Here is an 18,457-nt window from a genome sequence, read left to right as displayed (position 1 = left end):
TTTTGGCAGTGGACTTATTTTCAGGTATTAAGAATACCTGTTCTGGTTTTGAGGTTCAGTTTTAAGCTAATTCATTGTTCTTTCAACCACTGTCTCCCTACCTCTCACTTTCAGGCCTGGCTCTTGGCTCTGGAACTTTGTTTGGGGAAGAGATTTGACTCTTTCCTGCCCCCCACCCCCATTATGCTGGCCCTTGCTCCTCTACCATTCATATTGGGTAGAGAGGTATGAAGACGAGAGGGCAAAAGTCCTTTCACATATGAGACACGTTCATAGGCTCTTTCTTTCATGAGGCACTTCTGGTTTGTCAGAGGCTTCATGAGGACTTCTGTAAAACAAACAAAGCTCTAAATATTGCTGTACACAAATATGTGCCTACATGCATTACAAAAAAGGTCTGGAGCATACGCACCAAACTGAAAGTAATGGTCGTTAACCTCTGCATAGGCAAGTGGGTTGGAAGACAAGGGGTGTGGGTATCCCAAGGGGTATTTTTACTTCATCTTTATTATTTGAATTCTTAATTACATGTAGATTGTGTTTTGGGTATTTGATTAAATGTAAACCAAAAACTATGTATTGAAAATAACATAAAAGATTGCAAAAGGAAAATTACTTCTAGAAGTAATAGAAGTATAGAAATATAGAAAGGCTCTTTAAGGTGCTAAAGTAAAGTACTGATATATTCATTAACTTTAAGAAAAGTAGGGTTTTCAGATAACTTATAATAATGTTATAGGATGGAAAAAAACATGAGCTTTCTGATGTAGCACTGCTTTTTGGGTGTGGGTTATTTCTAAAAGTCACATTTTGAAGTGTTCTTGGTACTATGACCTATGATGTGTAGGTTTTAAGTATCATTTTATGAGCTTGGACAAATGCATACATCTGTGTAGTCCTTTCCCACTTAAGATGTAGAACATTTCCTTCTCCCAGAAAGTTTCCTCATGCTACTCTTCACTCAGATATCCCAACACCCTAGGCAGCACTGGTGTGATTTCTATCACCACAGCTTGTTTTGCTGATTTTAGAACTTCGCGTAACTGGAATCATATAATATGTACTCATTCGTTCCTGACTTTGTTCACTCAAATATGTGAGATATTTTGCTAAAAAAAAAAAATTAAGTTCTTTTAATATATACAGAGCTATTGATATTTTCTCTTTCATCTCATAATCCTATGTTGGATTTTTTTTTAAAAGATTTTATTTATTATTTATTTGACACAGAGAGATCACAAGTAGACAGAGAGGCAGGCAGAGAGAGAGAGAGAGAGAGGGGGAAGCAGGCTCCCTGTTGAGCAGAGAGCCCAATGTGGGACTCGATCCCAGGACCCTGAGATCATGACCTGAGCCGAAGGCAGCGGCTTAACCCACTGAGCCACCCAGGCGCCCCCCTATGTTGGATTTCTAAAAAAAATTTGTCCATTTCCCTTAAAAAAAAAAGATTTTAATTAATTAATTTATTTTAGAGAGAGAAAGAGAGTGTGCACAAGCCTTAGGGGAAAGGGAGAAGACAAGCAGACTCTACACAACAGTCCTGGAACCCAACATGGGGCTGGATCTCATGACCTGAAGTTCACGACCTGAGCCAAAATCAAGAGTCAGTTGCTTAACCGACTAAGCCATACAGGTGCCCCAAGAAATTTGTCCATTTTATCTGAGTTATCAAATTATTGGCATAAAGTTGCTCATAATTGTCCTTTATCCTTTTAAAATTTGTAAAATCTTCAGTGATGTGCCTTCTTTCAGTATTGTTATTGGTTATTTGTATATTTTCTCTTTTCATTTTTGATCATTTTTGCTAGGAGTTACCAGTTTTATTGTTAATTTTCAGAGAAGGAGTATTTTGGCTTTATTTACTTCCTCTGTTGTTTATTTTCTACATTTATTGATTTTGTTCCCTGGATAATTTCTTTGAATTTCCTTTCAGGTTCATTGACACTTTATTCTGCTTTATCTAGTCTACTTTTAAGTGTATCCAGTGAAGCTTTTCATTTCAGATATGAGTCTTTTTGTTCTAGAGTTTCCATTTTTTTTAATGATATTTTGGCATTTATGAGCTGACACTCCTGTTTTCACTTATTAAGACTATATTTTCATATAAGTCCATGGGATATTAATAATAGCTTTATTAAAGTATTTCTTTCTTTCTTTTTATTTTTAAAGATTTTATTTATCCATTTGACAGCGAGAGATCACAGGTAGGCAGAGAGAAAGAGAGGGAAGCAGGCTCCTTGCCAAGCAGAAAGCCCTATGCGGGACTCGATCCCAGGACCCCGAGATCATGACCTGAGCTGAAGGCAGTGGCGTAACCCACTGAGCCACTCAGGCACCATATTAAAGTATTTCTTAAAGTGATGTCTAATTTGCTCTTTTCTAGCTATTTAAAAAGAATACCTAGAGTACCTGGGTGGCTCAGTGGGTTAAGCCTCTGCCTTCAGCTCAGGTCATTATCTCAGAGTCCTGAGATCAACCCCCACATCGGGCTCTCTGCTCAGCAAGGAGCCTGCTTCCGCCTCTCTCTCTGCCTGCCTCTCTGTCTACTTGTGATCTCTCTCTCTGTCAAATAAATAAATAAAATCTTAAAAAATATAAAAGAAGAAAACCTAGATCATTGCTTAAAAATGTTTTTAAGTTAGGCATTTAAAGCTTCTGATTTTGTTCTAAGTGTTGATCTAGATATAGCTTACAAAATTTAATGTTTTATTATTATTTTGTTACAGTTTTTTTCTAATTTCTCACATTTATTTTTCAACTTATTTATTTATTTATTTATATTAACATGTAATGTATTATTTTTTTCAGGTGTACAGGTCTGTGATTCATCAGTCTTACACAATTCACAGCACTCACCATAGTGCATACACTCCCCAATACCCATCCCCCAGTCACCCCATTCCACTTCATACACAAAAGTGTATATAATTCCTTTTTTTTTTTTAAAGATTTTATTTATTTATTTGACAGAGGTCACAAGCAGGCAGAGAGAGAGGGGGAAGCAGGATCCCTGCTGAGCAGAGAGCCTGATACGGGGCTCCATCCCAGGACCCTGAGATCATGACGTGAGCTGAAGGCAGAGGCTTAACCCACTGTGCCACCCAGGCACCCTTATAATTGCTTTTTAAATTTTATTTTAATCAGAGAATGTGCTCTGTAATACTTCAGCTCTATGAGATTTAAATTCTGACACAGCATATGATCTTTCTTGGTGAGCATTTAAAGGAAATACTATTCAGTAGTTATTGAATGTTATATTTTATAAATGTCAGTTAAGTGCAGGGTATTGATGGTATTATTTAGATCTATGTCAATATAATCCTGATATTTTTGCTTCCTTTTAAATTTTTTGAAGATCGATTTATTTATTTTCTAGAAAGAGCATATAAGAGCATGGGGAGGGGCAAAAGGGAGAGGGAGAGAAAATCTCAAGCAGACTCCCTGCTCTGCGTGGAGCCTGATGTGGTGGGGCTTGATCTCATGACCCTGAGATCCCACGTGAGCCAAAATCCAGAGTCAGTCCCTCAACTCCCTGAGCCGCCCTGGCGCCCCTAGATATTTTTGTCTTCTATTTTATCATTTATTGAAACATTGTTAACATTTTCACCTTTGATCGTCTTTTTTCCTTTAGTTCTTCATTTTAGTTTTTTATTTTGCTCATATGTATTTATGACTTTTATGTTTTTCAGCTTAATCGAGATTTTTGGCATTATGAAATGGACCTCTGTATCTTTGGAGATATTTCTTTGTTTGGCTATTTACTTTGATAATATTGTAGCTTCTCAAGTTTTCTTACACTTGCAATTTGCATAGTGTATCTTTGTCTCTTCTTTTACTTTCAATCTCTTTGTCTTTGTATTTAAAATTGTTTTTAGAGGTGAATATAGTTGGATGTTGCTTTTTTAAAAAAATTTTTTAAAGATTTATTTATTTAACAGAGAGAGAGGAAACACAAGCAGGGGGAGCTGGAGTGGGAGAAGCAGGCTTTCCGCTGAGCAGGGAGCCCGATGTGGGGCTCGATCCCAGGACCCCCGGGATCATGACCTGAGGTGAAGGCAGAGGCTTAACCCACTGAGCCACTCAGGTGCCCCTGGATGTTGCTTTTTAAATACAGTCTGACAATTTTTCCCTTTTGAGAATGTGGTCTATTTTCATAGGCCTTTGTGTGTTTTTGACTGTAGTGTACTGCTCTTTATTTTCTTTTTGTCTCATGTCTTCTTTCTCTTTTGTTTTAATCAGATGTTGTTTATTGTTTTTATATTTTGCCTTAGCTGTTTAGTTATTCCTATTCAGTTAAGTTTTTGTATTTGTCCTGCATATTAAAATAAACATTCTTTGCTTGATATTGGCCACTTAATATTGAACCACATCATTCCCCACAAATATAACAATCTTAAAATAATGCAATTCCATATACTTGCCCCCATTTTTGTTGTCATAAATTTTACTTCCATTTTTTGTTATTAATGACACTAAAAAGTTATTTGTGCTTTAATCAGTAATGTATCTTTTAAGGAAATGAATACCCATGCATTTTTTATTTCCAGTGCTCTTGATTTCTTTTCGAAGTTTCACATTTCCTCAATTTATAGGTTAATGTTTTTCACTGAATTTGGGACAGTTTGAACCATTATTTATTCAAAATTTTTTCTGTCCCATTCTCCTTATTCAATTTACTAGGACTTTAACCACTATTTAGTAGTTTTAAAGTTCTGTTTTCTAATTCCACTATCAGGATTATTTTGGAGTGTGTTTTCTTTGACAGTTTGGTTTCCTGGCTATGGACTTTCTAATTATTTGCATGTCTGGTAATTTTTAATTGTATGCTACACATTAGGAGTCCAACATTGTTAAGAGTCTGGGTCTTTTGTCTTTTTAAGTATGTTCAGTTTTGTTATGGAATGGAGGGAGGTTAGCTGATGCTTTTCTTAATAGATCTAGGCTTGGTTTTAGGCTTTAGTTGAGCCGTGTATTGTAGTCTTTAGAGTATGGTCTTTACTCTTAAGACCTGGTCTTTGTGGTGTCTCAGCTGAATTCCTGGGATATTAATGAGTTTCCTCCACCATGACTATATATGAACTTAAATCTCTCCCAGCACTGTGCAGCTGTTAGTAAGTATGTTCATTATTCATTTAACCCCATAGTAGCCATTGTCTAATAGGTATTTCAGAATATTGCTACACATGTAGTCTAGCTTTCTGCCTACCACTCTTTATCCCCAGCACTGTACCACTGCCTCACCTTGTGTACCACATCCTACAAATTTCACTTGTTTCAGCAGTGACTGATCTGTAATCACTGTGTTGTACCTGTGTCTTACCTCCCTGTACTATGGTCGGAAAATTATCCCTCCCTCGAGAGCTTAGGTAAAGGAGGGACTCACCTTATGTGTTTGCTTTTTCTCGAAGATCATAGACCATAGTGCCTGTTACTCAATACCTGAAAATGGGTGCTTTATAAATTTTATCCATTTGTATAGTTATTTACAGCAGGATGGGCAGTTCAGTATCAGTTGTTCTGTTATATTTGGAAACAGAATAAACAGTGCATGTCTTTTACAGATACTGAAGAGAAGCTTATAGTTTTATTTGCAAAATATGAGTATGGCAGAAATACTATGAAACAACTTAAACACATTGGGGGTTAGGATTAAAAGCCTATTTGGGGGATTGCTGGGAATTAATCGGAAGATACTGTTTGTTTCAACTCTTGTTGCAATTGCATTATATAATAAGTTTCAGAAATACGAGTAAGAAGTCCTTGATATTGATCCAGGTTTCCTTATTAGTGACTATGTTTTGAAGTTACTTCTTTAATTGCAGAGAATAGGAATCCACTTAAATTGTTCAAACAAAAGTAGGAGAATTGCTTAAGCTTGCAGAATTGAGGTATGTTAGATGGGTGAAATTCCCAGAGAAGATGAATGGGGAAGACTCCTCCAGAAGCCTTTTTTTGAGCTTTGAGTGTTTTCATGTATCTATTAGAAAATATAAAAACCAGTCTTCTCCACCTCATGGGTGCCAGTATTTCTTAACCTTGTGAAATTACTTTTTATTTTTTTTTAAGGCCTAGTTCAAATGTTACATAAGAATTGTTTCCCATGATGGGTGGCAAGAGTGTTCTTTGCATTACCATTTCTGAAGCCCATTTCCATATATAGTTATAAGTAATAATAAATATTTATTATTTATTTATTAATAAATAGTATTTGAATTCTTTTTAAAAAGGTTTTATTTATTTACTTACTTGGCACAGAGAGAGAGAGAGAGAGAGAGAGAACGAGCGGGAGCACACATAGGGGGAGCAGCAGGCAGAGGGAGAAGGAGAAGCAAGCTCCCTGCTGAGCAAGGAGCTCAATGTGGGTATCCCAGGACCCTGGGATCAGGACCTGGGCTGGAAGGCAGATGCTTAAAGACTGAGCCACCCAGACTCCCGTATTTGAATTCTTTTTTTTTTTAAGATTTTATTATTTATTTGACAGAGTGAGATAGAGAGAGAGATGGCACAGGAAGGTGGAGCAGCAGGCAGAGGGAGAGGTTGTGGGAGAGATGTGGGGCTTGATCCCAGAGTACTGGGATCATGACCTGAACCAAAGGCATCCACTTAACCAACAGAGCCACCCAAGTGAGCCACCCAAGTGCCTTGTATAATTTCTAATAAATACATGAATGAATGAAGTTCAAATGAGAATGTACATTTGAAAAGATTTTGAAAATGTATGTATGTGTATATGGACATGTGGAAGACAGTTTTACTAAAATCTTTTACTGATTTGCAAAATGTATTCTCTTTTTTGCTTTTAAGTAGAAAATCTTATATTGGCTTACAGGTAAAACTGAAATGGTTTTAAGTTGTAAGGTCTAGGTTAGTGAATGTATACTGGCTTATGAAATAGCAAATTTTTGAAATATTTTTAATTTTTAATAAATTTCCTTTGTTTTTATCATCTCTTTGTTATTAAAGTATAGGAAGAGGCTAATGGTTACTCTAAGTCTACTGTGGTTTGATTTAAGTGGGAATCAACAAATAGCAATAATCCATTGCTTGAACTTATGTTTTTAATATCCCCAAAATATGTTTTTAAATTCTTCAGGTTAACTAATTTTCTTTTCTTAATATTCTAGCTCTCTATCAATATCAGCTTACATCACTGAAGAGATAATTTTGAAGACGTGTTTTGCTGAAAAGACAACTGAGAAAAATTTCACGAATGGGATGAACACGCTTCAGTTAACTGACTACCTGCTGCAATTTGAATGTTAACAGTTACCCACCTGGTACAGTTAACCTAGTGATGTACCTATTCTCACAATACCCTTTTTCATTGTGCTTGTCTTGATTAAAGAATTCAAAGTGGAGTACCGCAAACTTGATATGGATAATAAAAAGAAAGACAAGGACAAATCAGATGATAGAATGGCACGACCTAGTGGTCGGTCGGGACACAACACTCGAGGAACTGGGTCTTCATCCTCTGGAGTTTTAATGGTTGGACCTAACTTTAGAGTTGGAAAAAAAATTGGATGTGGCAATTTTGGAGAATTACGATTAGGTAAGACTATTTTGTTTATTCCATTATGCTGGAAGCTTTTTTTTTTTTTTTTTAAACTGAACGTACTTTCTAATGAAAATGATACAGTTATTGTTTAGTTGTTTAGTTGTGATAATTTTAAAGAATATAAACGTTGGAAATTTCTTTTGTACTTGTGTTTTCATTTGTAAGGAGTTCCCTAGTATATGAACGTGTATTCATATATGTATATGTAGTATAGTCTATGAATAGTATGTGAATGTCTGTTTACTTGAGATCACCCATTTGGAATATGAGAAAAAAGAAAGTAAATTAAAAAGCCCCAACAAGGTGGGAGAAGAAAAAAGGACCCATAGGAGCCATTTGCAGTGTATTAAGAATGGTATTTAGGCTTTTTTCATATTTGAAAACATGCAGTAACTGACCCCTTTAGGAGGGTATGTATGGCTTAAAGCCAAGGTAATATACTGAAACTGCATAAAAATCAGTGAAATTGGGGAGCCTGGGTGGTCCAGTTGGTTAAGCATCCAACTCTTGGTTTCTGCTCAGGTTATAATTTCAGGGTTGTGAGATTGAACCCCCATATTGGGCTCCACATCCATTGCGGAGTGTGCTTAAGACTCCCTGTCCTACTCCCACTGCCCTTCCACCCTTCTCTCTCAAATAAATAAACCTAAAAAAAAAAAAAAATTCAGTGAAATTTACATTGTGATTCTGTCACCAACCCCTCTCTAACCATTTAACCAAGTATATTCCACGTTGGGGCTCTGAAATCTGGATTTTTTTTTTTTAAGAGACCCAGTGGGAGTGATGGGGCTAGGGAGAGAGAGAATCTTAAGCAGGTACCATGCCTAGCTTGAAGCCCTAGGTAGGTCTTGATCACATGTCCCTGAGATTATGACCTATGCTGAAATCAGTGTCCAACACTTAACTCACTGAGCTACCCAGGCACCTCAAGAAATCTATATTCTTAACAAGGGACACAGAGTACTGATTCAGTTTGTTTTTGTAATCAGGGTGGTTTGGTAAACATTGGTCTAATTAAACTTCCTAACTCTATATTTAAGGCAGTTGAAATTCCATGAGGGAAGGTTGCCTGCCAGATGTCACACAGCATTTTAATGACAGACTCGGGACCAAAATCTAGGCTTTTAACTGCTAGTAAAGTAGAAATATGGCTATCCTGAATGAAGAGAAATAAGAACAGGGCAGCATGGTTATATGGCTGTCAGTACTGAGGTTGCTCGAGGGCTCTTTGATCACTGGCCCACCAAGAGTGAAAACTTGCCATGTAAAAAGGTAAAGCTTAGCTTTACAATTTTCCTTAGATACAACCCCACTTATTAGAAATAAATCGAATTGTATGTTTATCTACTCAATTACTTCTTTTCATCTTGTAAAACACCCTAATTTGTAGTTAGTCCTTCATTTTAATACTATTTTGTGTTGTTAATGTGCATTAAGTCTTTTCATGAAGCAAGCCAATAAAAGGCAGTGATACACTTTGTAAAGAGCTGTGATTGATGTGCCTGGCAGACTCTTGCATTTGAGTAGGGACTCATATTTTTGAAAGGCTGAATGATTTACACTTCATTTTCTCAAGGATATTGAGTAAGATTTTTTTTTTTAAAGATTGTATGTATTTATTTGACAGATCACAAGTAGGCAGAGAGGCAAGCAGAGAGGGAGGAAGGGAAGCAGGCTCCCTGCCAAGCAGAGAGCCTGATGCGGGGCTCTGTCCCAGGACCCTGAGATCATGACCCGAGCTGAAGGCAGAGGCTTTAACCCACTGAGCCACGCAGGCGCTCCAAGTTAGATGTCTTGAAATTCTTAAACTGTTTCTGATTTTAGATTAGAAAAACGAGGTTATTTACCTGTGTAACTTTTAGCACCCTTCATCCTTCCAAACGTACTTCTTGTCTGTCATGTAGGAGGCATGATTTGGCACTGATAATACTGGAAAAATAAAAAATTGTCCCCTCTGTCATGGAAAATATAAGTCAGGGAACTACTTGGGGCCTCAGATTCCTCAACTTTAAAATGGAATTACTTCTACTTTGTAGTTTATTGTGGAGATGAAATTTAGATGATAATGTAAAGGACCAGCATTGTACCTGCATATTTTAGGAACACAATGATTGTTCTGCTTCCTTAAAAGATGGTATCAAGATATTTGTTCTGTTTTGAAATTATATTGATGACATGTTCTATGTATTTTTATTTAAATTTATATGTATAAATTAGCTCTACAGGTATATTTCATATATACGTATTTGTATTCTTATCTCTTTGTGGATAGATAGGACTGTAGGACTATAGTATATTGGCCATTTTTATTTAAGAGTGGTTTTATGTAATTAATTTCAAAATGACTACATATATATGTTTATAAATACATTTATGTGTATGTATACCTCTGTGCGTGTGTGTGTGTGCGTGTGTGTGTTTGTATACACACACAATGAAGCTAGCTGACCCTTTTCACTGGGGCAATATGAGAAACTATGTGTACCATATACTGAACCTGTATATGTTACATATAGTGAAAAAATAGCAAAATAATGCTGAATAATCAGGAATAGGATTAAAATGATTTGTTAGTCCAGCTGTCCATCCACCTGTCCATCCATCCATTTGTCATCCACCTGGCTCTGTATCTGTATCTAATCTATGGTTATTTATTGTATATTTGTATATATTTATTTAAATGTATGATCTGTACACTGTAATTTTGTTTTATGTTGTTTGTAATATAACATACTTATATAGCTGATTTAATAATTTTGTTCATTTTTATTGATAGGATACTAAAGAAGGCAGCATTTTACTCCTTTTTTAAGGGCCCCATATAATTTCTCTGTATTAAAAAGAAGTTGTTCAGAGCCACATTCTTTATATACCTGGGTAAACATGCTAATGTTAAAAGCTGGTTTGGATTCCAAAAGTGCTTGCTTTAAAACAATAGTAATAGACACATCTTGAAAATTTGATTCCTGACCCTGAAATGTTTGTATTAGTATTGGGTGAGAAAGAATATAAGGTATTCGTGTTATAGGTAAGTAACTTTTAACAAAGATGCTTTTGACATTTTGGGCTGGACAGTTCTGTTTTTTTGTAGAGGACTGTTCAAATACTTCATGTTGTTTAGAATGTCCTTCTTGGGCACTAAATAAAAGGTGTACCTGCACATACAACCCCAAATACCTTTCCCCTGCCAATTTCAAATGCCCAAGGTATTATGCACCATTGAAACTGCTCTCTTATGGGTAATTATTAAGAAAAAAAAAAGTTTGGCATAAAGCTGTCCAGATGCTTTGAGATTTTATTTTATTTTATTTTATTTTATGCTTTGAGATTTTAAAAAGAGTAGGTAAACATTGTAAATAATCTAAATTACACTTAAGTAATTGATAGTACATTGATATTAAAGATTTTATTTATTTGTCAGAGAGAGTGAGCACAAGTAGCACAAGTCCTGAGCTGCAGGCAGAGGGAGAAGCAGACTCCCTCCTTGAGGAAGGGGCCCCATGTGGGTCTCGATCCCAGGACCCTGGGCTCATGACCTGAGCCAAGTGCAGATGCTTAATTGACTGAGCCAGCCAGGCATCCCTGATTGTACATTTTTATTTATTTATTGTAAAATGATGAATTAATATTTTTTGGTTTTATTTTATTTTTATATGTATTGATGGTAAGATTTGCCTTCTTCCTATCTGTAGATCTGTGTCTAGCTTCGATAGCCATCTGAAACCCCTGGAAATATTGATAGGCACTGAATGAGAACAAACATAGCTAGGTAGAATACAGTGTTCTATTGTATGTATTTTTTTCGTTTTTCTTCTATTATGTTTTGACACCTTAAAAAAGTCTTTCTGCCTGGGGAGAGACTACTCCTGCTGGGGCTAGCCAATTCTTAGTGATAGCAAAGGACTCAAGCTGGGAGCATGCCTTTGATCTGCAGAATAACTGGTCCAGAGCTGTACCTCCTTTGTCTGGCCTGTATGTTCTAGAAGGCAGTCTTCATTAATCATCCCATGGCTAGGTATAAGATGAGAGAGCACCTTTATAGCCCAAAGACCCTAAATTATTTGCCACCAGAATTATCCAAACTAGTTAATCCTGAACTGTTGATCCTGCCTTGCCTTGGTTTTCTGCAGAAACTCCAATAAAGCCTTTGGCCTAAGCTCCCTTTCCTTTGTTTCTGTCTCCTACCACTTGACCAAAACGTGATACTTCTCCTGTGACTTCTTGTCTGTGAGGATAATAAACTTTGTTTTCCTGAGCCTCTTCTCTTGGCTCTCTTGGCTACCCCTGCCTGCATAAAAGTACACAGAACAAGGTTGTTACATATAGCTTTATGGGATACTATTTCTGAAATAAGTTATTGGAGCTTTTGACATAATGAAGTATGCCACAGGAGTTTCAATAACTTCTCTTACTGTTATTTCTTTTCTATATACTTGATAATTCTTCTTGTTTGATTGTTTTTATTTAAGAATTGTTTTATTGAAAATTCTGCAGGCCTTATGATAATATTTCAAATAAATAATGCAGATTTGAGTGCATTCATCATTTTTATGTTTATTGATTTTCTACTGCTACTAACTGAAGCATATTATGGAACTTAACTGAAAAATGTCATAATAAGGAACAGATTGTGATGCTCTAACAAAGAGATCCTGGAATACAGTGGTAGTAAGCAAAATAGGTTTTTGTTGTTTTTTGTAACACAAAGCAGAGGAAGAGCCCTCAGGCTGTCAGGGCACCTCTGTATCCTCAGTATATGGCTTCAGTCTCTGTATGTAAGGTGATTGCCCCTTTGGTTGCTCTCTCCCAGCCAGCCAGCCAGCCAGCCAGCAAGAAGAAGAAGAAAATGGGCCAGGAGAACACACATTCATTCTGGAAGTGAGGAGTGACAAACCTTCTGTCCGCTCATATCTGGAACTTAATCACATGGCCACACCAAGCTGGAAGAGAGGCTGGAAATGTCTCTGGCTGGACAGCCGCTTTAAAATTGAGTCATTCTGTTGTTAGAGAATGGAGCGCTTGGATATTGGTGGGCAACTAGTAATTCCTGCTATAAACATATACATAGTTTCTGTAGAACATAGGTTTCTATGTACCCAAGTATCCAAGTACCACCCAATTGGTAAATCCATCTTTTCAAGTTAAGTATAGCACAGAGCTCTACCGGGAATGTCCTTTGAAATGGGATTAAAACATCAGTTAATCGGAACCAGTCTGCTTGGAGCCTTGTCTTAACTGGATTACCTCTACACATACTACTCCTTCCCTCTCTCTCATACTATACACACAAAGACATACTTAGCGTGTCATTGTTTGTTCATGCATAAAACATTGATTAAAAGCCAACTGTGAGGCTCTGCCTGTTAGGTAGCACAGATGCATTGGTAGTATTGTTTCTTCATTGCTCATGTTTAAAAATATAATCCTCGGAGTTCAACAAAATCTTTAGTGTTCAAAAAAAAGATGACGCTTTAAGGATTTAGTGCTTTCTGCTCTGACCTAAAAGTAGACATTTGGTCTTATAAATGCCAGTAAAAAAAACAGTACTTGTGGAAGAATTTGGTATATTTTGGTTCTGTGTTCTTTGTATTTAACTTCACTTCTTGTCCCGTGGATATTTTCCCTTGGGTACCTGTGACTAAGCATCACATGCGTAGTTGTGAAAAGATGATAATGTCTTGAGGATATACAAGTTCTCTCTTTGAACTCAAAACAGAATTATTCCTTTGTGAGACATCAGTTCCTCAAGACGAATTCCTCACTGTATCATTAAATGATTTACTCTGTGCTTATTCGAGGAAGCCTGCAATTTCATACATACTGTATTCTGGAAGGTATAGACGAAGGCACTTCTAAATGTTGAACCAAGCGACTGAAAGTGTGTTACTTTTTTTTTGGTATTTTTTTTTTTTTTTTTTTTTTTAATGGGATCAGCCAATAACTTGAATGAATGTACACTCTTACTGAGTCCATCTCTGTTCCAGGTCTCATGGCTTTGGAGCCTTATGCTATTTATTTAGCATGGGTACAAATGCTTTTTAAAAAAAAAAAAAAAATCTTTTTTTGTCATTCATTTTTATTAAAATAAGGACAAAATTCAGAAGTGTGTTATCATATTTGTATGAACAAACACTGCTGTGGGTATCTGACACTGAAATTGTGCCTAGTTTTACTGCCACTCATTAGTTACTGTTGAAAAGGAAGTTAGGGGTATTATGGTAGAAAATCCCATGTGTGAACATTGCCTGTTCTCTGTTCAGCAGCCATGTGAGCAGGGCCGGTTACTGTCACAATTAAAAAAAAAAATAAAAGCTATCATTTTTCTGCATTTCTTATTATAGAAATAAGACACGCTTATGGAAACAGTGCTGGAAATTCAGAAATCACCTTCTGTTTTTTATTCTTTTTACTGTACTTGTGAAGGAACATTAATTTATCGAAGATATTAAATCTTTATTTTGGTTTGTTACTTGCCTGTTCTTTGTATATGGTAAATTTTTTTCAACATACAGAGGTTAACATGTTTTATGCTTTCCAGTCCGTATAAAATCTTAACTTTTTCTACCTTTTTAAAATGCTCAGAAAGACTCCTATATATTGGGTGATATTTTTTTCTTATTTTATAGTCTATATCTACGTTTTAAAATATTCAGAATTTAATGTGGTCATGAGCTAAGATGTTAAAAACCCTTGTTCCCCTCGAAGTAGTTAATTAGTTTGTCAAAGGCAATTATTGAATAATATGTTTCTTTCTTTGTTTCATTTTTAATATATTCCAGATTTTTTCTGTGTTAATGTATTTACTGGATTACATATGAGCTCTAATGAGAACACATTTTATAATAATGAAGGATTTAAAATGAGCCGGTGACTGGAAAATAAATTCTGTATTCCTCTTTTTATATAGATGTTCTGGTTTTGACATTTATTTTAGCATGTGTTTGACTATTGATTTACTTTCTGAGTTGTGTGCAGTGTTCTAGCAAAATAATAATCTTTCCATTTTTGTAAGTGGGCTAATGTATTTAATAGTATCACCTTCTACTCTGAATCCAGGTGAAATGCTAAATACGTCATTGAATCGATAAATGTAAGATTTCCTTGTCATTGAGGTTTTTGCTACATAGTTGGATGTGAAGACCTTAACTTTATTTAAAGATATTTTTGAGAGAGAAAGAGAGAGGGATCATGGTTGTGCATGCACAGGAGGGTGAGGGATAGGGAGACTCTCAAGGAGATGGCCCGCTGAGCAAGGAGCCCAGGATCACAGGACCCTCAAGAGTTGGATGCTTACCCAGCTAAGCCACCCCGGTGCCCCCCTTTGCTTTATGTAAATAGATTATGTGCTTTTTTTTTTCACCCAGAGTAGAGTTTTACATAATATATCTCTAAGAATTAATTATTGATAGAATCTGACATTTTTTCTTTCTTTTTCAAGGGAAAAATTTATATACAAATGAATATGTGGCAATTAAACTGGTAAGTTCATGTTTCTAATTTTCCTGTTTTGTCTTTGATGCCTAGTTTATATTTTACTTACTTTTCTGTTTTCATATCATTTGTAATTTGAATGTTTCCTGGGAAAGTGATATGCATAACTGAATTTTCTGTCATTAAGCTGCAGGCATAAGCACACCCCTCAAGTATGTGATAATGTATAGATGTCTGTGTTTCTATGCCACAAGAACACAGTCCCTTTATTTTGATAGCAATTTAGAATTTCATTTTCGAGTTTTGGCACAGTTTTTCATTTAAAGAACCTGACACATTGGCATTTTTAACTATTGAAAAACTAGAAAACAAAATTTCTCTTAATGAGTCAAGCATTTGGACAGAAGTGTCCTTAGTATTCAGGATTACATTCTTTGAAAATATATTTCCGGGTAGCTTCCAAAATCTCTCTTTCTACCGATCTTTTCTGTATGGTAATACTGGCTCTTGTTTGACCTTCAGGGATTCAGAAATTATTGATGTGAGTGGAGGATAGCAGGGAAAGCAGTGTCCCATGGGACCTTTCTATAGTTCTGACTGTGCCAACTATGACAGCTGTGAGGTAGCTCTTCTCTGGAGGAATTGGGATCTGGGAATTTTTATGAGACCCAACTTTCTTCAGGCACAACTTTTCTCTCTGGCTTGCCAGCCAGATTTCCCTGAGGTTAAGCACGGCTTAGGTTTTCCAGTCCTCTTGCCATTGTCAATCTTGCTTCTGCCAAAAGAACCACTGTTATTAGGGTAATGTGAGATTAATATATAAGCAGAGACTATCAGAAGAAGAGGCAGCAGAGAAATAGAAAAACTTTGGAGATGAGATAGAAAACTTGTACTACTTAATTTTAAGTGTCTCTGTGATTATAGACGAAGTTTGGCTGTAACAAAGCTGTTTATTTTCACTGGGAAGTAAAGATGCACAATAGGGTTCTGATTCCACCAGGAGAGACTGGCTGGCTGACATGTGCTTTGGTACTGGCTTTGGCCTTGATGAGTTCACCTTAGTGTTAAGGTCTCTCTTTGGCTTTATGGTAGCAAATCTGGTTAGGTCATCTGTTAAGCTTGTCACTGGCAACTAAAAGTGGATTTACATTAACCATCAGTTCACACCATCAGTCAAGCTCTCAGAGATATAAATATTTGGAAGAATTAACTTCTAATTTAAAATGAGTTATTTTACTATTACTAACACGCCCAGAATCCCCAAATCATTGTAAACATGTTTGCTTTCTGTAGGCCGATCTGCATAGAAAGCAAGTTAAAATGACAAGATTCTCTTCTGATCATGAAATCAGAACAAGAGACATGAGTTTGTATGAATCACAGAGGGAGGCTGAGGTTGCAGGCATTGGACAGTGTCTGAAAGGGCATTGCTGACTTTCATGTCTTTGGAATTCTTCCTTTTTCCATGTTCTAGGCCAGCAGCCTAGCATCTAGACATTGTGTGGTGTTGGGAGTGGGGGTGGCATGCAAGGACAGGAATGTGGCAACACCCATACTCGGTGTTACTGCTCTAGGAGCCTGCGGTGAGCAGCTCCCAGGAGCTGTGATGGTGAACTGATAACACTGTGGCGCATCAACCACGGTGTCAAAGCAGGAGCCACTCTTCTCGGCTCACCTGCCCTTGTCTGTTTCAGGCATTAATTGGTAACTCTTAGGGTCTTGTTATTCTCAGATTCGGGACTTGTTTACTCTGCTTGCTCCGCTGATGCCTTAGTAAACGTTTAGTATGTCATCTCTCAGTCTTACATATACACATGTGTGTACAACTCTTTTTAGTTTTATCTTTATTGTGTATCACTATCCCCTTAGTTATTATTTTCCTTTTATTTTTTGAACAATCTCCCTCTGCTCTGATTTGCCCCTTTTTATAAAGCACAATGATCAGTGCTACGTATAATAATTGTGGTTTCCTTGTGAAACTGGCAATTTTTTTGGATCTGTGTCTAATACTTTGAGGTTTAAGTATGGTACAGAGGCACCTTTGCCTTGAATTCACCCAAAAAATAGCTTGGTAGGACAGAAAAATAGCTTGGTAGGACAGAAGGCATTTCACATAAACTACTGGACCATAGTTTGGTACTTAGTTTATTAAATATTTTTATATACAAAATATGCATAATATTTCCTTATATATTTTCTTATTTATATATATTGTATCTGTTCTTAACATAGAATGTAATTTTGTTCAGGACCTGCCTTAAAAGCAATCACTTGAAAATGTTATGTCTGTCTACCTTCAGTGCTATCTGATTTCTATATTTTGGTTACAAACAGGGGCATTTTGATAATAGTGGTGTTCAGAGAGTAGATCTCAGTGACTACTTTCAGTTCTGTCTCTTAGAAAGGTTTTCACATTTACTTAATGTTATCCTAGTTCAGATTGGTAGTTTGTTTCTGGGTAATTTGTTAATCTGACCTCAACTGGTACCCTCATCTGTTGTTGTTTGCATTCATCTATTAACCTGGTGTTCATGAATAATGAAAATGTCAGCCTATTAGACTTTTGTTATATGGTGGTGTAATAAAATTTTACTTCTAGTAAAGTACTGGAATCAAGCTGAACTGACTCACCTAAATTAGATGGGAGTTTCTGTTTTTATCTAGGGAGTTTTAGTGAGTGAGTGAGTTGCGTATTTAATTTCACTGGTGATTGCATCTTTCATTACATTTTATGGTTACATACTTCTGTAGAGTTAAGTGAAGAATTTATAGGTATTATAGCACTCACTATATGGAAGGCACTGTTTTAAGTCATGTATGTAAATGTGTGTGTGTGTGTATATATATATATATATATATATATATATATATAAAATATAAATAATTATATGAATGTGTATATAATGATGAGGATAAAGTTTTATCCCTCTTTAGTAGAGGAGGAAACTGAGAAGTACAAAAAGGTTAAGTAATTTGCCAAAACCACTCAGCTAATACATAGCAAATTTAGGATTCAAACTCAGAACAGTGTAGTTTTAGTGTCTGTTCTTTTAACTATTCTGTCCTGCCTCTCGAGAGCTAAGCTCATTGTTTTCTCTCACAATAATAGTTTATGACTGTAATTGTTCCCCTGGGATTTTACTCATTTCTTATCTGTAGTCTTTGTCATGGGTTAGAGTTTTCATTATGATAGGTCTTAGTATAGATTTGTTTTTAGTTCTTTTGTTTGGGATCCATATTCCTCCTGAGTCTGTGGTTTGTTGTCTTTAATCGGTTCTCGAAGATTCATAGCAATTACTTCTTCAATTGTTGCTTCTGCTCACTTCTTTTCCTCCTGTCATCCTGGGACTCTTATCAAATGTCTATTAGACTTTCTCTGTGTATTGTCTAGGTATCGATCTTTTTTCCCCCTATGTTTTCCATTTTTCTTCTTTCATAATGCATTTATTCCATATAATTTCTTTAGAG

General features: G+C 36.1%; 1 protein-coding gene across 11 annotated transcripts in view; it reads left to right on the top strand.

Moving 5' to 3' along the window:
• The window catches only part of CSNK1G3 (casein kinase 1 gamma 3), a 117,557-nt gene that overhangs the window by 30,226 nt on the left and 68,874 nt on the right, over positions 1–18,457 (top strand). For all 11 annotated transcript variants that reach the window (XM_047729992.1, XM_047729989.1, XM_047729991.1 and 8 more), the window contains exons 2-3: positions 7,125–7,552; positions 14,997–15,037. In XM_047729992.1, the coding sequence (XP_047585948.1) occupies positions 7,375–7,552; positions 14,997–15,037 (219 nt within the window). In that variant the 5' untranslated portion in view covers positions 7,125–7,374. The remainder of the gene's footprint in view (positions 1–7,124; positions 7,553–14,996; positions 15,038–18,457) is intronic.

Source organism: Lutra lutra, chromosome 5 (assembly GCF_902655055.1).
Source record: "Lutra lutra chromosome 5, mLutLut1.2, whole genome shotgun sequence".
Taxonomy (NCBI): Eukaryota; Metazoa; Chordata; class Mammalia; order Carnivora; family Mustelidae; genus Lutra; species Lutra lutra.
This window is presented reverse-complemented; position numbering and strand designations above follow the sequence as displayed.